The following is a 21254-nucleotide window of genomic DNA, read 5'->3' as shown; positions in this document are numbered from 1 at the left end:
AATACATGTTTCTTACAAAATGCAACTGAATCATATCGGGCTTATCTGAATGGTGATCCTACAAGCAAATACTGCCACAAGTCTCCGGTGCCCTCTTCTGCTTTTTCAGTAATATTAGCACTAAATGAGGGTCAAACGATTCCAGGCAATTTGAATAGGAAATAATTATGGAGAAATGGAATTGTCACAAGTTGGATGCTGTAAGTATGTAAAGCTCAACGTGTGATCGGTACCATATTCACCATTCACATGGCTATACTGTATGGATTAACAATTCAGTGTGAATTTATTTTTGAACAAAGGGAAAATAATGATGATGAAAATCAGAAGAATCAAGTTGATAAGTAAAACCCAACCCTATGTATATATTTTTTATCTATTTATTTCAAAATTGATGACTTAGTTTCAGCAAAACATCATGTATCACATTAAAATCATTAAGGTTTTATTGGTTTTGAAGTTTTGTGCATGTTTAACTTGTATGTTTTTAAATAGTTGGTTTAAGAGCAATAAGCAAGTACATGGAGTTTAAACACCAATGTTATGTCTCTACATGTTTAAATAACATTATGTTAAAAGTAACATAGTTAACACTGGGGTCTGTGAAAATTATTTGTCCTTTAAAGGAGTTGTATCTGACTTCAGGTGAGACACATCGCTGTGGCGTTGGGACTCTGAGTTTCCTTCTGAAGACAGTTTTCCCCCTCTGTTCTCTGACTCTACCACTGCGGTCAGAGTCCTTGGCAGGGAAAGAGGTGGAGCCCAGGTTACAGAAGGTGGGTGCTGGAGGCAGGTGCCAGGGGGGGATCCCAGGGTGACTGTAGCACAGAGGTAGGCGGCAGGGACTCTGAGCTGGGAAGTCATGATGGGCAAGGAGAGGAAAGCATCTTCGCTGAGCTGCATTACGAATCTTTCACTCCATTTCTCTCTCTCTCGTTTGACAAGATCATATCTGAGTCACTGAAAGCACTGTCTGTGTAAAACGGCTCAGAATAAAGTCCTCTGCGTTTTAGAATTTATAGAGCAGGGGACTCTGTTCACTCTCCTTTTGATGTTCACTTCCATTCAGGAAGACCGGGTTGGATACAGGAAATGGGCCTTTTGTTCATCATACCCTACAGTGTTTCTTACTGTCTCCAAAAGGATCCCAGTAGATCCCGGTCGACATTCTCACCTTTGAAAGGAAAGTTCTCTGTGTGCTTTGTGTTCCAGGACTGCCATCTGCAGGAATCTCCCAGATCACAGGGCACCCCCAGGCCCAAGATCACCAGTGAGTCCTCCGGGGCTTCTCTACATTTTCTGCCCATGTTGACTGTCCTCTGATATCTGGGGTAAAGACAAGCACTTTAGGAGTGCTGGACTGCGCCAGACAACTTGGTTAAGCCAGCTGTGTTTCCTAATATCCCTTTCCATGTAAGTTTCTGCATTAGAGATGGTCAAAAGATGAAATTGCATGAGAGTTGGAAGGCAGAGGCAAAACAGTAACAGTTCTTCCTAGAAGGTCCCTGTGGTCAGAGGCAGTGATAGATGCAGGGGTACCAGGCAGGTCCCACATCATCCTTGTTCTCCTTCATTCTATGCCAGCTACTCTTTCTGACTCTTGGCCCTGCTGACCAACAGTGGCCCCAGACCCATCACCAGATGCCCGGCTGTGGAGTCACAGAAGAGGTACAGCTTTCTGTATGTCTCTCAGTGAGTTTCTCTTCACAGTCTCACTTTGGTGGCAAAAGTACTTAAGTTCTTGGATTTTCCTTCAAGTCCCAACTCGTCCCTCTGTGCTACTGTCTCAGGCCAGCAGGTTAATGAACTCTTCTTTTCTGATCCTCTGATTCTCTCTTCCAGACCTTCATGTCCCCAGTTCCTCCTGTATTTGTAAGGTCGAATTTCTGTAATGAATCCTTCTTTCTTTACTCTGTATCATTCACAGTGGTTCTGCTAACCTGGCTGAACCCTAAGTGGTACAATTATTGATCTGAAACTGATTCAGAGGAACAGAACCTTCAGATGGGAAGCTGGTATGGATTCTTCAATTTGACTAGGCATTAGTGACCCCATTGCCAATGGTAGATGGGATGCTAGTAGCCCTTGACATCAGGTGTCCATAGAAGGAAGTGTTGGGCCACCAGGTAGCTGTTGTCATTGAACAGTTTAGTGGAAATACAGAGTATAAGGATGGTGTGTTGCTTCTAAGTGTCACAGAGAAGGAAAGAAAATAATGAGCTTGGGGTAATACACCCTCAGCCCAAGGTTCAGACAAGAGACTAGGACGTTTCTGTGACTATCCTGAAAGAAAATTTTCTCATAGCTGCAGGGCTGAATATTTCTAGCAACCCAACCAAAGGACTAATCCTGTGAGCAGCTGGATTACAATCATCAAATTAACTCAAGGTCTTTTGTGGTTAAAATTAGGGCTTTGATTGGCATAGAGTTACAATCCTGAAAATTGAGGTGGTAAACATCATTTGCTAGAAGAAGAAGAATTTCCTGCCCATCTGAGTTTAGTCCCTGCTTGCTTGAAGAAGCTTTGGTGACCCAACTACCCTGAGGGGGAATGCTGAGACCACTCCAGACCCACTTTCAACACCTACACCTCTCATTGCTTCTCTAACTATAACCAGATTCAAGACCTGGCCCACCCCATGGGGACAGGACCAAAATCATGAGAAAACACACATGTTGAAAGAATTAAGATTTTTCTAACTTATATTTACATGGCCAGAAATTATGTTGTAAATTTTCTTTCTTCCCTTCCCCCTCAAAGACCTGCAGCCATTTGCCAAGCTAATAGTGCGTCGGGGAAGGGAAGTAACCAGACTTCTGGGGATTTCTGAACACTGGCTGTGAAATGATACTAAGTCTTGGAAACCCAATATGCCTCTCCTGCCTACATATCAGAGTAGGGGTTCATTGAGTCCGAATGATTCCCGGTATTTTGGCTCAAGTGCATCTCAGTGTACGCAGCTGGGCTCTGAACTCACCCCATGGTTATTTTCCAAGTTCTAAAATGCCTGATTGAGCGGGGAGGGTATAGCTCTGTGGTGGAGCGGGTGCCTAGCATGCACGAGGTCCTGGGTTCAATCCCCAGTACCTCCACTAAAAATAAATAAATAGTAAAATGAGCAAAGTTTTAAAAAAAAAATTTAGAATGCCTGATAGAAAAAGGCACAGCCAATGGCAGAATTATTGTGTTGGTTGTCAGATGAGTGAGGACAAGCAGATAATACTAGTGTTACCAGCTAGGTTCTTGGTCTCCTAAGTCAATAGAAATTGATGAGAGGCCAGACAAGAAATTCAGGCAAGGCTTTACTGGGACTCATGCTGCAGCCCGAGGGAGCGAAGACAGTAACACTTGTCTGTGATTTGTATGCCGTTAATAGCCCGCAGGCCCATCCAATCCACCCTTTGTTACTCAGGCCAGTTCACCCTCGAGGGACAGACCTGGGGGAAGACTGGCAGTTAGAGTTCACCCAAATGCCCTCACGCTCAGGAAATAAATATCCTCTTGTGTTTGTTGATACTTTCACAGGATGGGCTGAAGCCTTCTCCGCTTGATCTGAGAAGGCTACTGGAATCTCTAAGTCTCTTTGAAAGGAAACAATCCTTCGGTTGGGACTTCCAAAGTCCCTACAGAGCAACAACCTGTGCTCTTTTACAGCCCAAATCACACAGGGGCTCACAGCGGCCCTGCGGATAGACAACAGGCACATACTTCGTGGCGCTCCTAGTCTTCAGGGAAAGCAGAGGAAATGAGTCATACTTTGAAGAAAACCTCAGCAAAGCTTTGCCAAGAGACCCATAGTCCCTGGCCCGGCTTGCTTGCTACTGCACTCCTCGGGTCCGCGTGGCCCCAGGAGAACCCTGAGTCTTAGCCCATTGGAGGTGACCTACGGGGGGCCTCTCCTTAATACTGACATCCTGCTGGATGAGGAAGCGAGCCAGGCCCTGGGACACATGATTAACACGGGACAAGTTCAGAAGGCAGTCCTGGACTCTGCCAATAAGGCACTGCCAGCTAAAGATACAGTGATACAGTGAAAGATGCAGTGAAAGGGGCAGTCCCTTCGCAGGTAAACCCCGGGGACCAAGTTCTTCTTCAAACCTGGAAAGAGGGGTTTCCAAAGACCAATTAATGCCAAAATGGAAGGACCCCAATAAAGTAATTTTAGACATCCCCACCGCTGTTAAACTGCAAGGGATATCTAGTTGGGTACATTTGTCCAGACTAAAGCTTTTACCTCCAAAACCCCCGCAGGTCACAACAGAAGAACAGTACTCCTGTGAGCCTGGAGAACCTGAGACGCCTATTCACAAGACAGGCACCCTTGACAGACAAGTAAAATGATGGGGTGGGCTGGGCTCCCACCCATCGTTTTTGCTATTGCACTTTTGCTTGGATGTTTCTGCTTTGCTCAGCCATGCCCACCAGGGAAGCAACTCCTTTGCGCATGCTGGGTTTAAGGGAAAACCCTCCATCACAAAAATGCTCCTTCTGCTGACTCTGTCCACCTTACTGGTCCCTGTTACCAGGGGAAGGTGGCAATAAAACTCAGCCACGAACACTTCCAGAATCCTGTCAGAAGGGGAGCATCTAAAAGGATGCTGGTTATGCCATCAACACCCCTAGCTGGCTACGAGCCGCTTTCTTGCATTTTCCCTGAATCTGCCGGTTCCCGTGGTGCTTAATGATCTAAATCGGCGACGACTGCCACCCCCTGGTCTCTGTTAGTCACACTTGCACCTTCCAGGAGGTTATTCCAATGCTTTAACCTGACTGCCCCATACAGTTGGACCCGAGGGGTGGGGCATGCTGTGTTAGACTGCACAAACAGCTTTAGTTTCGCATGCTTGGAAACCACCCGAGGTATAATTACACCAGATATCGTGCCTCTTCCGTAGGGGTAAACTGTACTTACAACCTCACCCACTGGTGCCCTGTTTCAAACTATGGCCCTGTACCCCTGAACAACACAAAAGAGGAGTGTAAATGGTGAGAAGGAAATGTCCCGACCACCTGGTCAACCCAATTCAGCCCACCTGGGGGACACGAGCAAATTTTGAGCTGGCCTACCACCCTTGACCCTCTGACTAAGGTGACCAGATCATACTCAAGCATTTTATAAAAACCTTTATAACAGCATATAATCTAAATTACTAACATAATGGTTTGCCGTCTCCTAGTCGCACGGGTATTAACAGCAGCTGTGACCTTTAAAGAATATCAGCTCAAGCAATTGTGAGACGGACATTCAGGTCTGTGCCCCTGAAGGGTTTGTTTTCCTCTGTGGATACCCAAACCATCATATGTTACAGAATTATGGCCAAGCCCTGTCCTTTTCCAGCCAAACTATGGCCTATAAATGCACTGATGATGTCCACATCGTAGGAGAGTGGACTATAGGTACCTTGGGATAAGGGAATTTCATCTATAACAGGGCCACTCCGGCTCACCACTGAACCCGGAGAGCACTGGGAAGGACCTTAGCAGGGGCAGGGCTGGCCACAGGACTGGCATCTCCACGGGGAGGCTTTTACCGATAGTGAAGTGATACCGAGAAGTCTCACCGGACAGCTCGGATACATGATGGAGCAGATGGCGCAAGCCTTAACGGAACTTGAGACTTCTCTTCTTTCTTTGGCTAATGTAGTTTTTGACAATTGTCTGCCTCTTGATCACCTTCCGACAGAACAGGGTGGAGTTCGTGCAATAACTAATCCTTCCTGCTGCTCCTGGATCAATGCGACCGGACAGGTAGGAGTTAATGTTAAGGAAATATACACCCAAGCAGAATGGCTTCACAATTTTGGCAGGGGTGATGTCGCCTCTGCTGTCTGGTCAACAGTCAGGGACGCCTGCCCGAGGTTAACCTGGTTTCTTGCCTTTTTAGGCCCTTTAACGGCTATTATTTTTCGTCCCCTTTTTTGGCCCTCGTTTGTTTAACCTTTTGGTTAAGTCTGTGTCTTCTGGGCTCTAGCGGTTTCAAGTAAGGCTCATGATCCCTCGAGGATTTCAACCCACTCCAGCAGAGGGTGGCCCAGGTCCCTATGGTCCTTAGCACAGTCAGTGAGGGACTTCTACCCTCTAGGCTGGGCTAGGGTCTGTGGCCCTTGTCCAGTAGGAAGAAGTTTCCGAAGAAGAGCCCTTTGGCTTCTTAACCTTTAAGAATAAGGGATGTAGAATCCCTTGGGAGGGAATGAGACAGGCTGGGAACTGGGGCTTGGGGCCCTTTGCTGCAGTGCTTGCACCGGGACAAATGTCTCCTCCAGCAACAGAATACAAAGACATTCTAAGGGACTAAAAATATCAGTGTGTATGTGCAGTTGAGATGAGTTATGAACAACAAGATACAGAAAGACCCCAAACCAACGGCCACTTCTGAGATGGCAGGAGCAAAAGAAGGGTACTGCACATGATCCCTGCACATGGCACCACCTAGGGGGTGGGCAGGCTACCTCAGCCACCCCTCCAGCCCGCCCCCTGGACCCACCCCTGCCTTCATCTTACTTGAGGGCCCAGCTTGCCCCCACCACAGGAAGCGAGCAAGGGGAACTGTTACTTGGTTTTGCTCCCTCGTGCTGTAGCCTTGCCTGAATAAAGCCTTGCCTGAATTTCTTGGCTGACCTCTTATCAATTTCTATTGATTAAGGAGACCAAGAATCCTAGTCGGTAAAACTAGAATTGCCTCTATATTCCAAAATAGTAAGTCCAAAGTAGTCTTGGATGCCTGGAGAAACTGTAGAGATTAGTGCCTCCATAAAGGACTTAAGAGATGCAGAGCTGATCTTCCCAACACTCTCCATTCAACTGATCTATTTGGCTTGAGCAGAAGATAGATGGCTTTTGAAGAATGACGAAAGATTATTGTAAACTTAATCAGATGATGAATACGATTGCAGCTGCTGTCCCAAATGTGGCTTCATTGCTGGAGTAAATCAACAAATCCCTTGGCATTTGGTTTAGGTATTGACACTGAAAACCATTTTTTCTTTCTCTATACCTGTTAGGAGAGACTGCCTGAAACTGTATTTTATTATTTTATTTTATTTTTATTATTATCTTTTAAATCTGGAAAGGTCAGCAATATATTTTCAATGTCTCACCTTAGGAATATATCAACCCTGCCTTACTCCAGTCCACAGAGAATTAACTGCCTCCCCGTTCCACAAGACACTACATGAATACACTATTTTGATGGGCCAGGGGAGCATGAAATGCAACTTAGAGACATTAGTAAGATGCATATATGCCAGAGGGTGGGAAATAAATCCCAGAATAATTTAGGGGTTTACTCCTACAATGAACTTTTTTGGGTTTCCATGGTCCGGCTCAGGTTGAAATATTTATTCTAAGGTTAAGGTCAAGTTGCTTCATCTGGTCCCTCCTACCATTAAGAGTCATAATACTGAGTATGCCTCACTGAATTTTGGAGGCAACATATACCTTATTTGGGTTTGTTTTTATATCCTAGAGCTATTTACTGGGCAGTCGGAAAGTCTTGCAGTTTTGATAGGGCCAAGAAAAAGTGAGGGCTCGGCAAAAGGTCCAGGCTGCTGTGCAAGTCTCTCTGGCACTCTAGTCACAAGACATGGCCAATTCAGTGGTGCTGAACGTGCTACTGAGCCTAAGCAGGCCTCTTAGATGAATTACGAATACTGTTCTCTGCAGATAACTACGCTCCTATTGAGAAACACTCTTGGCTTTTTAACTGGATCTTAGTAGAGATGAAATATTTGACCATGGACCACCAAGGTTACCATGTGACTTGAAATGCCAATTAATGACGTGGATGTTGCTTGGCCCACAAGATCACACAGCTGGGCATGCGTAGAAGTGGGCGTGGTGTATATAAGGTCAGGCTGGAGTGTTTCTTGAAGGTCCATGTAAATGGCGCCAGCAAGTGGCTCAGATTCCCACGGATCCTAATCCTACGACACTGCCTCACCTTTTTCAGCTTGTACCGAGGGCCTCATCAAGGTCAGAGGCTTCATAGTCATGAGCATATAAGTATTAGTTGCAATTGCGGGGAGGGCAGAGAAGTAGGCTAAGGTGGATGCCAGAAAAACAGCAGCATGGAAAGCAGGACGGAGCAGAGGGCTGACTCAATGGGCATCGTCCTGGTATCACTGACCACACTGTGTTCTTCTATTTTATTCATGAGCCTAACTTCCCACGTAGACTGCGATCTCCTTGAAGGAAAGAACTACAGCTCATCTTTTTTGTGCTTCGATTCCTCGCAACTGTCCCTGGGCCTTGCACATAGGACACTTAGTATATGTATTTCAAATGAACGAATGAATGAATAATTAATTAATGGGAGGAGTCTATGGCTTGACATTTCTACTTGCTGCCTCCATCCTTTAGTGTGACATTTCACAGTGGGAGTTCTTTGTATCCTTTTATTTTTATTGCTTCTTAAAATTACTCAAGGAACACTTAAATTAAAAATTCCTTTTCATCCTACTACCAGGAATAACTATCGTTAACTTTTCATGCCTAGCCTTTTAGACCACTGCTATCAATAGAAATACAATGTGTGCCACACACACAGTTTAAAACTTTTAGTAGCCACGTTAAAAGAAAGTATAAAGAAATATATAAAATTAATTTGTATTTATAAATTTATAATAAAATTAATGTATTTTATTTAACCTAATAAACCCAAAATATCATTTCCTCACGATTAGACTGGGGTTATGGATTTTTGAGAGGAAGACCCCCAGAGGTAAAGTACCATTTCTTGTCACATCATATCAAGCGGACTCACTATCATCTTGACTTACCTCTGTTGATGTGGAATGTGATCATTGGCTGAGGTAGTGTTTGTCAGTTTTCTCCAATAAAAGGTTACTCTATTTTCATCTTTTCTACATTGTCCTCTTTGGAAAGAAGTCACTCCGTGTAGCCCACACTTAGGGAGTGGGGAGCTATGCTCCACTTCCTGGAGTGCAGGTGTCTACGGAGATGATTTAGCATTCTTCAGCTTGGGAGATTTGTCTAGTCTCCCTCATTTATTTAGTCAATAATTTATTTATTCGTATCAGTGACTCATGGATATTTATTTTCTACTTTAGGTTACTACTTAGTACTATTTTATTTTTTATTGAAGTATAGTTGATTTACAATGTTGTATTAATTTCTGGTGTACAGCAAAGTGATGCAGTTATACATATATATGTATATTCTCTTTCATTATAGGTTATTACAAGATATTGAACATAATTCCATGTGCTATACAGCAGGACCTTGTTGTTTATCTCTTCTGTATGTAGTAGTTAGTATCGTCTGCAAATCCCAAACTCCTAAATTATCCCCACCTTCCGTTTTGGTAACCATAAGTTTTTCTCTATGTCTGTAGGACTCTTTTTGTTTTGTAAATAAGTTCACTTGTGTCATTTTTTAGATTCCATGTAAAAGTGATATCAATGATATTTGTCTTTCTCTGACTTACTTTATTTAGTATGATAATCTCTACAATTTTATTTATTTTATTGCTCAAATTGTTCCAGCTTTGGCCACAGGGAGCTTTTTCATTTGGCTCCTATGTCCCTTTGACGTGGCCCCATCATTTTTGTTGTTTTTAGCACAATAAGGTGCTCCAGGCTTATCCTGCACAGTCCCTGCCCTAGCCCTGGAATCCGCCAACTCTCCAAGGAGGTCTGGTTCCTTTCTTTGGAAAATGGTGTTAGAAACCAAGATATGGGATCTAGGCCTGTCCATCCTCAAGGACATCAAAGGAGAGGTGTGAAATAGGTTTTGAAAGACTATGAGCTTCCAAAGTTATAAGTGGGGAAGAAACATACGGCAGGAGAAGCAAACAACAGGAGGAGAATTTTGGAGTTGGGAAAGCTCAGCCTCACAAGGGGACCCCGGCTTTTTGAGCAGGCAGGGAGGGACACTGTAGGGAGGAGAATCTGGCAGCACTAAGCAAGGTGACCCTGGGCAGGAAGAGTGTAGAAGCGGAGAGAACAGTTAAGTGTCCAGTGTAAATAATGCGGGTACAGGTGTTCAGTTTGTCCTGTCTCCTTAGCACACTATGGGCGTGGGAGGAAAGAGCTGACCAACTTATCCAATCTGGGCAGTGTGATGAGCTGTGTTGTTGGGGCTCAGGGTGGGTCGCCCTAAAATATGCTGCAATGGTACACTGATTATTTTGAGCTGAAGTTACTTGAGAAGCGGCTGATGTAAGAAGGAAACTCTGACCCTCCTCTGACCCCTTGAAAGCAGAAAATAAATCTCCCATGTGAATGGTGTCCTTCCTGCATCTGGAGGTAAGACACACTTATCACCGGAGATCAAGAATTTGGGCTGAGAAACCTGTGTAAACAAACCTTGTGGCTTATTTGTGCTTTCATTTTGTTTCATTTGTGTGTGTGTGTGTGTGTGTGTGTGTGTGTGTGTGTGTATGTGGGGGAAGGTAATTATGTTTATTTATTTTTTAATGGAGGTACTGGAGATTGAACCCAGAACCTCATGCATGCTAAGCATGTACTCTACCACTTGAGTTATATCCTCCCTGGCTGTGGCTTCTTTAATTTACAACCCCAAGCCTAAATTCTGTTTAGATTTCTCACTAATTAAGCACCCAAAACCCTAAATTTCTTTGTCCTGTCAATTCCTCAAGAATTTATGGTTTCTTTGTCTAAAAAGTATAAAAGCTGCCTGCTTTGACCACTTCTCAGGTCCCATTTGCATGAGACCTCTGTGTGCAGGAATGAAAATGTGTTTCTTTTTCCCCTGTTAGTCTTTTTTGTGTCCATTTTATTATTCGTCCAGTCACAAGAGCTCAAGAAGGGTAGAGGGGGAAATTTCCCCCTCCCTCACAGTATCGTTTCTGAACCACAGTAAGCCAGAAGTTTTAAAAGTTAATTTTAAAGTATTTTGCTTGGTGAGTTCATTTTACCCAATGTTATCTTTATTAATGTTTTTAGTTAGGTCTCTCTTGATTGCAAGTGATAGAAAATCCAACTCAAAATAGCTTACAAAAAAAAAAGAAATTGGAGGGGAGGATATCGCGCAATGGTACAGAGCATGCCTAGCATGCATGAAGTGCTGGGTTCAATTCTTAGTACCTCTGTTATAAATAAATAAATAAACAAACAAACTTAATTACCTTCCCCCATTAAAAAAAAAAAAGAAATTGTGTTGCATTGTTGATGTCTTACTTGAATCCACTTGTGCTTAAGACTTCAAGCCCACCCACTTCCTCCTGCCAAAACCCTCCCGCCAACACTTGGGTTTCTTTGCCTAAGGACCTTCCCTTACTGCATAGCCTGCTGGGCAGACCCAGGTGCTGAAGAATGAACACCCTCATCCCCTGGAGCTGTCCTCCACCAATGACACACAGGATTGGGGTACCAGTACCCCCCTCCTTTGGCCCTCAGATGGGACAAGTTGAGGCAAGTGTTTTGCATTGGTTCCCAGAAGATTCCCTGGCAAATTGAACTCCAGGTGCCCACTGGCAGCTGGCTTGACAGCACACACCCTTTACTGGCTGTCTTCCCTTCCTGTCGCTCTCCCCAGTGCTCCTGCCCTGCATCCTGGGACCACTTCCTGCCTAGACCACCTGCGCTTGAATCCTTGTCTGTTTCTGTCGGAACCCTAGCTAAGGCAGCTGGGCTGTTCCACTGGAAATTCCAGGTAGATCTCTCATCACAGCTGGGTGCAGGGCCTCCAGCAGGAACTCAGTTTCACTCTTTCTTTTCAGGATCCTGCTCTTCCCTTACGGTGAGAAGAGGGCTGCTGGCAGCTCTAAGTTTACCTTGTTAAAAAACTAAATTCAGCTGAGTAAATTTTTAAGGTCTAGTTGGATTTATTCAAGGATTCATGAGTCAGATAGCATCCCATCTAGCAACCAGAGGGCGCTCTGAGGGGCCGTACAAAATGGAAGGTTCTTATAGGCAGAAGGAGAGAAAGGCAAGATGTTTGAGCAAAAGGGAAAAAAAAAAGGATAGTGTTCTCTTGGGGAAAGGGAATGGCAGGGATTTTATCCTGCAGATTACCTCACTGGTGTTAATCAGGAAATTTCAGATTGACTGTTTTAAAGGTCTCATTTCTGGGAGAGGTTGAAACTGCAGTTGAGTCTTGATTTGCTTTTGTAGAGGGGGCAGATGATTCATTTTGGGCTTGTTCTTGCTTTTAAACAACACCCTAGCTTCTTACATCCTCAATAGCATTCCCACTGGTATCATATTTGATTCTGGGATGTGGGCTTGCGTCACGTACCCATCCTTGAACCCATCATTGTGGTCAGAGAGATGAACTGTGCTAACTGGTCAGGGAACCCAAAGATGGAGGCAGCCTCATCCAAACCCACACGTGGGGTAGGAGGAGGGGAAGCTTGTTTATCCAGGGAAAATCAAGGTGCTGTCACCCGAAAAGGGGGGTGGGTGTTGGGCAGGCAGAAATGACAGAGGCACCCTTTGATGGGCTACACTGAGGCACTAGATTGGAAATGAAAATGCTCTTGAGGTTGGGGGCTTGCAGCCACTCCTTCTTTGAGAGCAAATGTGGCAAGATTATTCCTAGATCAATCACTGGCTCCTCTCTAGACCCAGCAGAGCCACCCACCATGCCTGTGTCTACCTTCTTCCTGTTCTGTGGGTTGTTCTCTTCCTGACTCCGGGAGCAGGTGGCTGTCTTGTGCTGAGCCTGGGGGTTTTTGTAAGGCACTCCCTGTCACCACCCTCACCATGGACCTCTGCGACAGCGCAGTGATAGATGGCCGAGTCGCTAAGCATCAAAGCCGAGATGGTGAGCTTCAGGGTTGGATTGTAAAACTTTACAGTATATCGCCCGTCACATGAATGCCGCTTATAAGAATAAATATTAATCACACAAAGAGTTATCTTTCCACTGGAAAGCTGTCGATACCAGTGCATCATATAGTAGTAAATAGAGCTGACTGAGAACTTGCATTCCATGGTCACAGACTCCCCCCCTTTCTTATACACTTTGTTTGTAGATAGATCGATGCCCTCAACATTGTTGGGACCTGCGGAAAAGAAGAAAAATGACTTTGCTGTGAGCTGGCACTGCTCACAAGAAAGCGGTCACCAAAGCCCAGTTTTGACCCAGGAAACGAAATAGAGAAAAGCACAGTCTAATTCTATTCCAACCTCTTCCTCAGACCCGGCTGCAGAGTTGGAGAGCGCCCTACCAAGGCAGATGAAGGCTAGGACTGTGTACAAGAAAGCAGGTGGCCCGGACTGCATCCTTGGGTCTCTTCCCACTGGTGAAGTGGCTCTTATTCTGCCCACCACCTGCCAGGCCCTGGCGGTGTCCCTGGAGCTGGGCGGTCCTGTGGCCTTGTTGTGGCAGAGCTGGAAATGAGGTTTCTGCCTGTGCAAGCTTAGTCATGTCACCTGCTCTCTGTGTTTGCCCTCCAGCTGTCTTCCTCCAGGCTCGCTCCTTTTCTTTAATAAATATGTAACATGTGGTGTATTTTTTTTATTATGAAGACAACTTGTTCAATGTAGACAGAACCAAAAAGTATCAAGTGTAAAGGAGACCATAAAATCCAACAATAGTCTCATCACCCAGAGAAAAGTACTGTTAACGTTTTGTTGTATTTCTTTCAGTATTTTTAATGCAAATGTGCATACTTTAAAGGAATTGGGGTCATATGGAAAATCTTCTTTTGTTTAACATTATGTTTATGCATATGCCATCATGGCATTCAATTGTATGTGAAAATGTGATTTTTACCACTTTGTACTGCTCTGTTGTGTAAGTGTACCTTAATTTAAACATCATTGTTTGGCATTATTGTATTTTGTTTTATCATATTTATTTTGCCTATTTAAAATTTAGTGGACATTGTAGATATAAGTCTCTGTATTTCTGACGATGTATTTGTGTGTTAACCGGGTTCTTTTGAAGTTTTTTATTATGGAGAATTCAAACATCTACGAAAGAAGAGAGAATAGGATGATAAAAAAAAACATAAACCCATTATCCAGCTTCTGCAATTATCCACTCACGGCCAGTTTTACTAATCTGCACCCCCACCACCCTATGTGTCTGCAGACCTCCCCCAATCCTGATAAATTTAAAGCAAATCCTGACATCACGGTGTTGTGTACTTTGCTCGGAAGACACTTAATGTCAGGTTGTCTCTGTGTGTTTGTGTGTGTGAGTGTTGTTAGTGATGGTTGACAAGCAGTGATTAGATCTATTGTTTGGTTGGGAGTTGGTCTGCAAAATGATGATATTCTATCATTTCTACTTCACTTATTAACTTTATATTATTTCTATATGTCTTTATTATTTCTATATTTTTATATTTCTATATATTATATCTATATACTATTTCTAGAAAGATAATTTTTCCTTGTCAATTTTTCAATTATTCTCTGAGGTCAAGTGTATGATTCTTTTCATTTATTTATCCTTTATCAGGATAGTGAGTTGGTTTCCCTGCAGGGTGACCACCCATCTCTGTTTGCCTGAGATGGAGGGGGATCCCAGGACAGGAGGCTTTCAGTGCTAAAACCAGGATAGTCTCAGGCAAATCCCAGGTAAACCAGGACAAATCCCCAAAAGGAAATGGGTTCTTTCATGAACCCATGAATTTAAGCATACTTGGTGTGTTGCAATCCACTAGATTCATTTTCTTATTGATTCAAGACTTGCCCCACCCTTAGCCAGTGAAAATCTTTTCAGTTTGGCTCCTGAGTCTTTTGACGTGGCTTCTGTCATGTTTTCTCAGATGACAAGATATTCTGGGCTCATTTTGTACATTTCCTCCCCACACAATAGAATCAGCCATCTATGATTAAAGATAATTGTGTTTTTTCCTTTCTAGTCTTAATGTTTTTTTTTTTATTGTTTTACTAACTATGTAAGACTTTTAGTGTAATGTAGAATAGAAAGAACAATATTGGAAATTTTTTCCCCCAAGTTTTTAATGGAACGCTTTTAACACCTTGCTTTAAAAACAAATTAAAAGATTCTTTTTGTCATTTTAAGGAAGTTCCCTTTACTTCCCAGTTTGCTGAGAGATTTTATAGCCAAGACATTAATTATAAATACATATTAAACTTGACCAAATTACTTTTCTGCATTTACTGAGAGAATTTTATAGTTAATATATGTAGGTGATATTGTTGAACAAATATTAAGCCTTCCTCATACTTCTGGATGTATTTGTATCATTCTAAAATATTCAATGCTAGATTGATAATATTTTTAGGAGCTGTCATTGCTTTTTTTCATTGAAGTATAGTCAGCTTACAATGTTGTGTCAATTTCTGTCATTATTTTTTATAAGTAATATTGGTCTATAATTTTTGTTTGTCATCTATTCTTGTTTATTTTTGCCATTGTGGTTTTCTTGGTCTCAAAAAAATGCATTGACTAGCTTCCTGTTTTTATTATTCTCAACCCTCAGGTACAGTTCGTATAATATGGAAATTATTGGTCTTGGGTTTGATGTAACTTGCCTGTAAAACAATGTGTATATATAGAGTTTTAAATTTCTTTAATTTACACGTAAATTCAAATTTTCTAATTTTCTTGTCAGTTTTGCTAGATCATAATTTGTAGAAAGTTTTACATTTTGTCCAAGCTTTCAAATTTATTTGTATGAATTAATGCCTTGCATTTTCTTGTAATTATTTAAATTTTTACAGTAGTTATAATCTTCTTTCGTGCAGTATTTTTGTGTCTTTATTTCCTTGACAGATCATATCAGAGACCTGTCCATTTTCTAATTCTTTTCAAAGAACCATTTAAAATTGATCCCTTCCATTGCTTCTTTGTCCCTATTTCATTAATTTTACCCCTTATTCTTACCATGTTCTTCCTCCTACTTTTGTTGTTTACACTTATCCTCTCTTAAAACTGTGTGATTTGATGTTTAGCTCATTATGTTCAGTTTCTTTTGTTTTTGAAAATCCAAATTACAGTCCCTGCGCAGTAGCATCAGCAAGGTGTGCGGGTCACCTTTTCTGGGCCATGTGATCAGTGTGTTTATAGGCCCCCTGTTGGGTGGAACCTCCTTGTTTCCAAGCAGTAGAATGTTCATTAGTGTAACAATTCTGACTTCTCGCTGACCCTCAATCACTTCCCCCAGAGGAGGGGGGAGCATTTCCTGATCACCCTATGTAAATTGCACCCTTCAGTCTCTCTCTCTCAGCCTCCTGTTTACTGCTTTCATAGCACCCATCCTAATTTGCATATATAGTGTTTACCTATCTGTTTATTCTGTCTTTCCCGTTAGAGAGTACGTTGTTGGGTGTATTTTTTTCCTCGGCATCTAACAGTGCCTGCGACCTACCCACAAATAAAAGCAACATGATTGCTATAAGGCTTTAGAGTTGGCGAGGGCTGAGGGAGCTCGCTGCAGACAGGTGTGAACTGGGGGTAGGATTTCAGTACTAAAAAATGGGGAGTAGGGAATCTCTGAGGCAAGTGGAATGGCCTGAGCAAGAGTGTGACGTGGCCAAGCACACTGCGTTTTCAGGGGAAGCATCATCTCAAGAAGCATCCTGGGAAGGTTCTGAAAAGAGAGGCAGTTGGGAAGGCTGGTCTGGCCACACTGGGCAGGGTGGGGCAGAGTAGGTGGACAGAGCCCAAGGTGCACATGTGAGGGGCCTGGAGGTCTGCGCGAAAACCAGCTGTGGGAGCGTTGTCTTGACTGTGGTCCTGGCCGGCCCTCTTCACTGCCTGATGGGGGAGGAGAGGGGATGAAGTCAGAAAAGTTCCACCTGAGATATGTGGCCAGTGTGTAGGGCTGGGGGAACTTGCTTGGTGTCTTGAGATCCACAGGGCAACAAAGCTCAGACAGCAAGCTATTTTAAAAATTATTTGCTTTATTTTGAGTAAATGCTGTTTTTCTCTACTGCTCAATCACCTCAAACACTAGATTCAGGGAGGAGAATGCTTCTGAGAAGGAGGCCTGGATACCATTTCTCTGTTCCCTGAGCCCAAGGGGAGGGAATGTTTTTCCAAAAAAAAATCAGTAGTTTCCTCCCCAGACCCCCAGAGGATCACTTACAATTCTTGTTTCCTAGTGTCTTCCTGAGTGTGTGTGTGTGTGAATGTCTCTCAGCTTCTGCAGCCTGGGGTGTTTTGTTTTGTTTTTTGCTGGCAAAATAACCTCCTGGGTTATTGGTTGTTGATGTGATGGGGTTTATTTTCTCTCTCTCTTTTTTTTTTTTTTTTGCCATCAGTCTGTTCTCTATGCTCTGAGAGCACAATGATACCGATCCCTGATTGTAATTGTGAGCTGATGAGGTTGGTTAATTTAGCCTCTTCTTGGAAGTTCACTGAATAGCGTACATTTGTTGAATAATCATTCTAATTACACAGGAGAGTAAGGTAGAAGGAGTTAACTGCGGGCTGACCACAAGCTTGTAGACCCTAGACTGGCTGGAACCAGAAGGCTGCTGCTTAAGATTCCCAAAACATCACCCTGTTACCTCAGCACTGAGCAATCATAAGAATTGTGCATGAGCTAATCTTACACTCTGTGACCCTCTCTCTGGGTCTTTACAACCTTTTGGAAAGCCTCTGGGGAGTCCTGGCCTTTTGAGCACTTGCTGCTCGTTCTCCTTGCTTGTTGCCCAGTGACAAACACTGTACTTTCCTTCCTTCACCACAACCTGGTGTCAGTAGATTGACTTTACTGTGTATCGGGCAACTGGACCCAAGTTTGGTTTGGTAATGCTGTAAATAAGAGAAACGTGGTCACTGACCTCACACAGCTTAGATCTGGTGTGGCAGATAGAGGTACGTGAGAGAATCCCCCCAGAAAATTCATCCTAGAGAAGTGATACCTGAGTTAGGACCTGCTGGATGATTCAGATAAACAGTGTGTGTGTGTGTGTGTGTATTTGGTGGGAGAAAGAAGGGCCGAAGAATGCCTCTTAGAGAGAGAAGGTACCAGACAGAGGAAATAAAGGTGAGAGGGGTTGGGGGTCATCTGGGGGCCCCTGGACTTAACTGTGAGGTTGAGCCACCTGCTTCTTTCCAACAGGGCTCTTCCCAGATGGGGCCCTTGGAGTGTTACCTGGCTCTCTGTTTCTAACCCGGGCCTCATTCCACTGTCCTCCATTTAACTTCAGCATCCTGGCTCTGAGCCTGAACCCTAACTGAATTCTTTACCTACATAAACTCTTCTTGTTTCAGGCCGTGAAGGCTCTCAGAAGGGTAACTCTAGAGAATGTAAACACATCCACGGCCTTGGGGTTCTATCATTGCTATCGTAAATCGTGCACCTGTTTTATTCAGTAATTCTCTTGATTGAAAACCATTTTCCTGTTGGCTGAATTATTTCCTGATCATCTCATTTTTGTTTTATTTTATTAACCAAATATAAGCTCAGTATGGCCAGGAACCCTTGTTCTATATCTACATCTACATTAATAGGATAGATAAGCATTCATAGTGTTTAGAAAATGTTCCTTGAATATGGGATTTTTTCATTGCATTGCAGATGGAGGTGAGAAAGAGAAAAACCGGGCAGCACTAGACTATTTCACACCTCCTTTCTTCCCTCTTCATACTTAACTAGTAATCCTCCTTCTCATTTCACTAAGAAGACAGGAGCAGTCAGAGTGCAACTTCTTCCTCCTCTCACTCCAAATCCGCCTCTGAAGCTGGTCTCTCTGCCTTTCTTTCTGTTTAATGGATGAATCCTCCCTGCTTATGTTAAAGCCAACTGGACCAGTCACATACTGGACCCCGTTACCTCTCCCAACTCAAGGACTTCACAGTGCTAGGTTCTGCCTTCTGCATAGTCAATTTCTGCCTGCTGGATTATTTCAGGCAATGTGTATAAATATTCTCCACTATCATCTATGTTGTCTCCTACCCCTGATAAAACATCTCCTATTTGACAGTTTTTAATTCAGCATCACTGGGAGGTAAGGATGCGTGGGTTTTCTTGTACCTCTCACTGACTTCTCTGCTCTGTGCCTCTTCTCCCTCTCCCAGGAGTCCTTAAAAATATTAATAGTATGTCTTCAATTCTAATTTCAAAGGAATGCATATTCATTACATAAAACGGGAAAACAGAGAGCAAAAATGAAGAAGAAAATAAAGATCACCTTTTAAATCAAGTATGCAGAGATAAGCTTTGTTAACAGCTTAGGGTATTAGCTTTATATATGTACTTTTACAAAATTGTAACAATGTGCTATATTCAGTTTTATTTATGAATTTTCCCCCCTTAACAGCAAGAGTATTTCCAGGTCATCAGTATGGTTTTAATGGCTGCATTTGTATAGAAATTGCCATGATTTGCTCAGCCATTCTCCTGCTGGTAGACATTTATATTTCCCCCAATTTTTGACATAATAAAAAGTGTTACAATGAAATACTGTACTTCTATATAATTATTTTTCTACATTTATGGTTATTTCCTGTGAATTGAATTCATAGGAATAGAATTAATGGGACAAGCACATAAACTCTGTCTCTTTCTCTCCATCTTATTCTCTTTCCCCACCTCCCCGTGGTAGCAAAGCTCAGAATCCAAAGTACATGTGTTTTTCCACCACTGGACCTTGTGTCCTCAATCAGAAGCCTGCAGGTCCTCCAAAGCATTCCTTCCTTCTTTTAAAAAAGTTCTTATTTTTATTGAAGTATAGTCGATTTAAAATATTAGTCTCATGTGTATAGCAAAGCAATTCAGTTATACATATACATAGATACATTTTCAGATTCTTCTCCATTACAGCTCATTATAAGAAATTGAATATACCTCATTGCTTAGGCATTGCCATGATAGCTTTTCTTAAAAAGCTATATCTCTAAATTACAAACATTGTTGACACTGGCTGTTACCATCGTATAATACAGAGGTGGCTTAAAGGAAAAGTCAGTCTCTCCTGCGTCCCATGTCCCCGTCCTTCGGTTCTGCTGAAGGCGGGGGAGGTTTGGGGGTGAAACTTTTGTCCTGGGTATTATTTGAGGTCAAAATATTCTCTTCTGCACATTTCTCAGCTGTGTGACCCATTTTGTTCTGTTGTCTCTGAAAAACAACTCAGTGTCTGGTTAGAAATGGGATAAGGCCAGTGTGAGCTGTTTATACGGTTACTATACTCTCAGTGAATTATTGTAAGGGTTCCTTGTTGAAGACATGATAAATATGAAAGACTTTTGAAAAGAAAATGAAGAAATACATTTCCTCCCCCCCAACATTATGGATTTTCAAGTGCTTTTGAAGCTGCAGAAACCCTGAATAAATCTGAAGGTAAGGTGAATGCTGTCAGACAGAAGATTTTGTTATCATTTAAACAGAGATATTGCGTTGTGTTTTAAAGTAAATCTGTTAGGATCACCTTATTTTTTTAAATTCATTTTTACAACAAAGAATGCCTTTAGCTAAGTTCCCAAGTTAAGGAGATTCTGTACAGTCCTTTCATATTGACTGAATAAATTAGACCTCAATCAGCAATGCTACATTGAGCTGTTTACTAATCACAAGGTTGGTGAGTCAGAACAGCCCCCCATGGGAAACACAGCTTACAGGGACAATAATCAGTGTTCTCCAACAACAGCCAATGAGTGACGTTTCTGTGACAAACATTCCTAGTTAAAGGTTCTTGGAACCATTAGGATAATATTTTCAGTGTTATAAGAAAACTCCTTGCTCTTTTTAGTTAACAGAGGTAAGCAGAAAAATTTATTATAAGATACAAAGCATGGATTTCGCTTATTTTTATAGTCACTGGCATGTAACTGTACATTAACTGTTTCTCTTAACTACCTATATGCAGCTAATAACTAGCGTTAATTGAACATTTATTATGTGCCAGGCACTGGTATCTTTATGAAGTACCTATTATTTATTTTCCCAATTTTTCAAGAAGACTGAGAGTGGAGAAATGAAGTAATTTATTCAAGGTCACAGAGCTAAAATCTGAAGGATCTGCATGTAGGCTGTCTATACCTGGAGCCTGGGCTTTTAGTCTCTGTCCTGTCCTGTTAATTGTTTCACCAAACAAAGGTTTATTTTTTTTTAACATTTATTTTAAATCGAGGTTCTTTAATAAACTTTATAAACAAAGTACAATTTTATTTCATAGTTATATTATTACACATCCATTTCAAAAATCACCATTTTCAAAAACTGTATACTTGGAATGAGGGTTGAATTTACATGAATGCTTGTTAAGCATTGCAAAGGCTTATTGTTAACCCTGTGTTTTTCAGTCTCAAAAATCCTTGTGTCAATAACTTCCTAAGATTTCTTTCAAAAAAGATAATGGTATTTAGTTTGAACTTGACTTTTAATCAGGGCCGAATCATG

General features: G+C 42.4%; 1 protein-coding gene and 1 gene segment (V, D, J or C); both read right to left on the bottom strand.

Moving 5' to 3' along the window:
• LOC102522090 (T cell receptor delta constant) overlaps positions 1-21254 on the bottom strand; it is a 258099-nt gene that overhangs the window by 118609 nt on the left and 118236 nt on the right. Inside the window, exon 3 of the mRNA XM_032481657.1 lies at positions 12562-12570. Coding sequence (XP_032337548.1) covers positions 12562-12570 — 9 coding nt within the window. The remainder of the gene's footprint in view (positions 1-12561; positions 12571-21254) is intronic.
• Positions 1-21254, bottom strand: part of LOC102522345 — a 268545-nt gene that overhangs the window by 203789 nt on the left and 43502 nt on the right.

This window comes from Camelus ferus, chromosome 6 (genome assembly GCF_009834535.1).
Source record: "Camelus ferus isolate YT-003-E chromosome 6, BCGSAC_Cfer_1.0, whole genome shotgun sequence".
In the NCBI taxonomy this organism is placed as follows: Eukaryota; Metazoa; Chordata; class Mammalia; order Artiodactyla; family Camelidae; genus Camelus; species Camelus ferus.
This window is presented reverse-complemented; position numbering and strand designations above follow the sequence as displayed.